At 34.1% G+C, this 6,187-nt stretch overlaps 1 protein-coding gene across 1 annotated transcript; it reads right to left on the bottom strand.

Annotated features, from left to right (window-relative positions):
• Positions 1-2,201: 2,201 nt before the first annotated feature.
• On the bottom strand, positions 2,202-2,792 carry LOC105315430 (uncharacterized protein K02A2.6-like). Its single transcript, XM_011410085.1, has one exon. It carries the CDS (start codon positions 2,790-2,792, stop codon positions 2,202-2,204), a length of 591 nt encoding a protein of 196 aa, XP_011408387.1.
• Between the last annotated feature and the right edge of the window lie 3,395 nt (positions 2,793-6,187).

The raw sequence follows: 6,187 nt of genomic DNA, 5'->3' as shown, positions 1-6,187 counted from the left end.
AAACTGTACGTGGACTCGATTTTAGTTTTGTAGGTACTCTGTACTTGACTGAAGTACTTCGTGATGGTGTTGAGTACCTACACCTGGCGGGTAGAGTGGGTAGGATGGGTAGAGAGGGAGAAGTGGTAGTACTGATTGGAGGAGAGAAACAGGACAGAGACGCAGGGAGACTGGAGAGGATGTATAAGAAAAATGATATCACTAATATTAAAATAAATAATAATAATGATAATAATGAATAATAACAACAAGTGTGATAATTTTTTTACTTTTAAAATATTAATCATTTTAAAAACACAATACATTGTTGTATTATTAGATCATTGTTTTGCATAAAAGTGAAATCCACAAGTTTTTACTTGTACAAATCTCATTTCTAGGAATGTACTTGTACATGCACTTAAACATGTACTTTCAGATTTGTTCAAGTAGCTACAAATCTGAATTCTAAGAATGTTAGTAACACGATGTACTAACATTCATATTTCCTAAAACTGAGAATTGTACTTGAACAAACCTACATGTTGAAGTGCATCTAGTCTACATGTACATTCCTAGAAATCAGATTTGTACAAGTACAAACCTGGGAATAAACCCCACACATTTACAAGCAAACGATAGTAAAAGGGATCCACTAGAAAAATTTTTTTTGCTGGGTATCTGGTTACATGGACATGCATTACTATAATATATACTTAATGCTGAGGAAGAGATCCAAATAAGAAGTACTGGCAATTAGAGTGGGTAGGATGGGTAGAGAGGGAGAAGTGGTAGTACTGATTGGAGGAGAGAAACAGGACAGAGACGCAGGGAGACTGGAGAGGATGTATAAGAAAATGATATCACTAATATTAAAATAAATAATAATAATAATAATAATATTGAAATAATCATTCGTTAAACTACAGCTCAAAGTTTCTGTGAGACATTGATTGTGTTATTGTTATGACATTTATGTGTAAGCAGATGGATATTTACATGGGGATTTTTTTCTTAGAATTTTAATATTTTTACTTGTACAATTTCTAGGAATATGTACAGTTGTACTTGATTTGTTGAAGTACAAATTTCAACATGATTTCAGTAATACATGCTACGTACATTCTAAGAACTGATTCAAACTTGTATTTGAACAAATTGGCCTCTGTGGATGTACATATTCCTATTTGGCAAATTTTGTAGTTTGTATGTATGACATTATGATTGTACTACATACAAGACTACTATTTTGTCCACATAACTTTGTTGCACTACAGATAGATCTAGTACTATATGTACTACCAATGCCATGTATAATATGATGTATTATTACTGCAGTAACAAGCACTCCCCCATAGCTTAGTCTATAAATACCATCCTTGATGATGCTCTGAGTGAATGTATACTAGTCAGTCCAGACTTTAAAATAATCATTTTTAAGAACACAATACATTGTTGTATTATTAGATTATTGTTTTGCATAAAAGTGGCTCTGCATGGGGCATATAACTACTACTCGGAATTTTTCTCAGAATCCCCAGATTAACTTGTACTTGTACAAATCTCATTTCTAGGAATGTACATGTACATGCACTTTAATGTGTATTTTCAGATTTGTTCCAGTAGCTACTGTAATATTGGGAACCGGGAATTGAATTGTATAGCAACCAGTAGTTGAAGTAGTACAAAAATGAGTGAATGAAGAACATCACGCGTATCTCAGTAATGTGAGAATGGCAAACTTGCTAGGTTCAAAGAGGACTTTAAATGAGAATGAAAATAATGAAGTAGAAGGAAGAAGAAATGAATGAACGAACAAATGAACAACAAATACAGTAAAAGCATGCACTTATATACTAAAAATCATAATACATCATATGATGTCATATTGACAGTCTGCCTATAAATAGAAATAATAATGGCCACAATAAGGATAACACAAGTAGCAATAAGAATAATAATAACAATAATAATAATAATAGTAACAATAATAATACATACATAATGATCAATACATAACATATGTACAACAACAATGAATACACAGTAATAATAATAATAACAGAATATTGTAGTTACGTGTACATGTACATGTATGCATAAATGTCAAAGCACCATTATCACACCCCTCCCCCTTTGAATTCAATGTACATAGGGTCCAATATCCACTTGAGTCATTCGTCTAGTTGATCTGCGTAATGGTGGTGGTGGATTATGCATCATCAAAGATAACTTTGTAATATCAAAGTTATCTGAACAGCTTGTTCTGCCAGACCATTTGAACGAGGATGATATGGGGAAGTTAGGGAGTGACAGATACCATTCTTACTCATAAATTCTTTAAACTGATGACTAGTAAAAGCTGTTCCATTGTCTGAGACTAATTGTTCAGGCAATTCATGCATAGCAAACAGCTTCCTTAGAACCTGAATAGTGACTTCAGCTGATGTAGAACTGACAATCTCTACTTCTAGCCATCTGGAATGTGTGTCAATAATAATGAGAAATGTTTTCCCCATAAAAGGACCAGCATGATCTATATGGATCCTAGCCCATGGAGAAAATGGACATTCCCAGGGATGAACTGGAGCTTGTGGTGGAGTAGGACGAGAAATCTGGCAAGTAACACATTCTTTCACTTTGTCTTTAGTGTCTTTATCTAAGCCTGGCCACCACACATAAGCTTGAGCAAGATTCTTCATTCGACTGATGCCTGGGTGTGTATCATGACGTTGGGATAGTATAGAGGGACGACCCTGAGGAGGTATAACCATAGATACTAACCACTCGAGACCCTTGGAGTAAACAGCCATCAATAACACTTAACTCAGCATAACACTGGAAAAACAGCTGCAGGGCTGGAGAGGTTTCATCAGATATCCAGCCAGTTTGTACTAGTTTGCACACACGGGAAAGAACTGGGTCACTAGCTGTCCACTCTTTGATTGTAGAGGCATGGACAATGGTGTCTGAAATGTGATTTAGTAGCAGGACTACATCATGAGGCATAGGAACTGACTTCGGTTGATCAGGTAAAGGAAGTCTGCTAAGAGCATCCACATTAGCAAGTTGTTTTTCTGGCTTATGCTTGATCTCATAAGAGTATGCAGCTAAAGTTATAACCCAGCATTAGATACGGGATGTAAATTTGTACTCAATTAACCTGTCATTCCTTCTGCTCTCATGAGCAAGCTCTCTCAGATGGGAGGGTTTATTAAACTACATGTGCATATAGTACTGTATACTATACATATGTAGGTTCTATTTATCTGTCAATTTTTAAATCAGTCGCACATATACTGTATATGTATTGCTATTATTAACATGTAACTTAAACATGTAGCACATTGTAAAAAATTACATGTTCAAATACATGTAAATTTTGTATTTGAACAAATGTACTTGTTCAAGTACATGTACATGTATATTCCTGGAAATCAGATTCATACATGTCAAGTACAAATCTCCGACATGCTTGTAGTAAAATGGATCCACCAGAAAAACATCTTTTTTGCTGATATCTGGTTACATGGACATGCATTACTAATAATACTTGAGGTTTGTAATTAGAATTTAAGAAGAGATCCAACATAAGAAATACTGACAATGGATTGCATACATGCAGTAGATAACTCAGTTGAGATGCAAACTGTATCAGTGCTTTGTATGGAGTAGTCCTCCTACTGAGAGACTGTCCACTGGTTCCTGGAAATGTTGTCCTTACAAGAGAGGTGGTCTATCATCAGGGGATAATGTAATGTACAATAGAACTTAAGGTCAATTTAAAAGTTAAACATGAGGTGGTCTCTCATTACATATTAGGGATAACTCTGTAAAATAATAATTGACAATTGTAATTGACAAATCATTTCAATTTTTCCCACTATTATAAATAAATTGCTGGGAGGTTGACATTGTTTATGATTGGTATATCTGTATCACCATTCAAGTGATATATATATAACTCTTTGTTGGTAAACTATATATGTCACAGATGCCTCCACCTCATTTTATAGCTACAGATATTACCAATTAATAGTACTGTGTATTACTATTGATCTGCTATAAATAATGATCCACTCTTGCTGGTATGTATAATTATTTTATTGATACACAAAACTGACCATAAAGGTCAGTTGCTGTAGTAACAAGAACCCACCCATGCATAGCTTAGCCTATAAATATCATCTACCCTCACAGTCACTGAGAAGTCAGTCCAGACAGTAGCTATGTCTCTCCTGTTAGTGGTTGTTCTCTTATTCTTCAGTAGCTCCTGCAGTGTCTCCTCTGGTCAGTATTATGTGTCTGATTACTGCAGTTCAGTTACTCAGTCACCTTGTAATCCTTTATCAGTGTATGCTGGGGATATGTCTCAATACAATAACACCATCTTCTACTTCATTGGAACCACTACCATTAATGATAATGTTACCATGACTGCAGTAAAGAATGTTACCCTACATGGACTGGATCAGTCTCCTAGTATTAACTGCAAGAAATTTATAAACAATACTGCAGTATATATATATTACAGTGATCATGTCACTATTTCTAACATATCCTTTAGTAGTTGTACGGTGGAGATTGATTCATCTAACAATGTTACAATAACTAACTCTGTCTTTGCCTCAGACCCTGATCTATTCTATTATTTAGTTACATCTAATGCTTTTGATCTTAAGATATCATCATCAGTTTTCTCAAATTTTGTTGAAGACTATACTCTGTATATTTATTATCTTCCTCTTCCAGTATGTAGTGATGAATTACTCCATTACTCATTGATGCTGACTAATGTTACCTTTACTACTGGCAGTGGAATGGAACTATATATGACTCATGGTACCACATACAATGTATCAATTATCTTTGATCAGGTTGAAGTTGAATACTGCAAATCACTACTATTTCAGGTGGAGGGTCTTTTTTATCTTTTAATTATCAACTCATCATTTCATAATAATGTTTATGCTTTATTTATTCAATTTAGTGGAATATCAGAATCAAGCCATTGCACATATCCTGGTATTCAAGTAAGCTCTACTTTTGTAATTGAGAGCTGTCAATTTTACCATAATCCATTTGGACTGAATATTCTTAGTGTGTACTTTATAGCACTAGACTATCACATTATTATCAAATCATGTTTGATGTATGACAATATATTTCAAGGATTATCCATTGATGGGACATTTTTGAGACTAACCCAAATTGATATAATAGATACTGAACTTATTGGAAATAGAGTGGGAAATAAGATAATGAACAGTAATGCTATTAGTCTCAGTAATGTTACTGTTGCTAACAGCACCTATACAGGATTGACACTTGAAAAATCATCAGTGACAGTTAAAAATACTTTAATTTTTAAGAACAATGTTGGAGTAGTTGGAGGAGGCTTAGCAATAAATGACTCATCACGATTGATAGTATCATCATCAGCTAACTTGGAGTTTATTGATAATCATGCTTCTTATAAAGGAGGAGGGATCTATTCTGAAGAGTCATCACATTATAATTTCATACTATTAAAGGCACCAAACGTATCTCTTACATTAATAAATAATACTGCTGGACTGGTTGGTGGTGATTTGTATGGAGTATATGTTCATGATGCGAAAAATGATCAGTTCCACTTGACAAACCCAAACATTAGTTCAACAAGTGATGCAGTAGAGATATGTTTTTGTGATCCTCATACTACAACTAGCTATGAAAACTGTTTACATCATGTAAGTGTTCAATGCATTTTTCCAGGTCAAGCATTGAAGTTTAATGTGGCTTTGTTTGGTTATAATTTCTTTAAATCACTAACTCCAACAGATGGTACAGTAGAAATACTGAATAAAACCAAGTTCTTGCTCAATCAAACATACATTCCAAATTCTTGTTCACTGATTGAATACAAACCAAAGCTGACTCAAACAGGATATAAAAGTGAATTAGATATTACTTCTTCTAAGACAAACAAAGTTATTTTTAATTTCATTGTTAAAGAATGTCCCATTGGTTTCAGGTTAGATAAGTCACAAGGTTCCTGTACTTGCAGTCAAAGTCTTTCAAGAGAGAATGTCACATGTGATATAAATACTCTAAACATTACACACAATGGTCTACTGTGGATTGGAACGTATCATACCACTACACCTTTCAATGCTAATGAAACCAATCCTAATGCATGCATTATCAATGAGGACTGTCTCCTCTA

Source organism: Amphimedon queenslandica, unplaced genomic scaffold (assembly GCF_000090795.2).
Source record: "Amphimedon queenslandica unplaced genomic scaffold, v1.1 AMPQUscaffold_10284_Cont17247, whole genome shotgun sequence".
Classification (NCBI taxonomy): domain Eukaryota; kingdom Metazoa; phylum Porifera; class Demospongiae; order Haplosclerida; family Niphatidae; genus Amphimedon; species Amphimedon queenslandica.
This window is presented reverse-complemented; position numbering and strand designations above follow the sequence as displayed.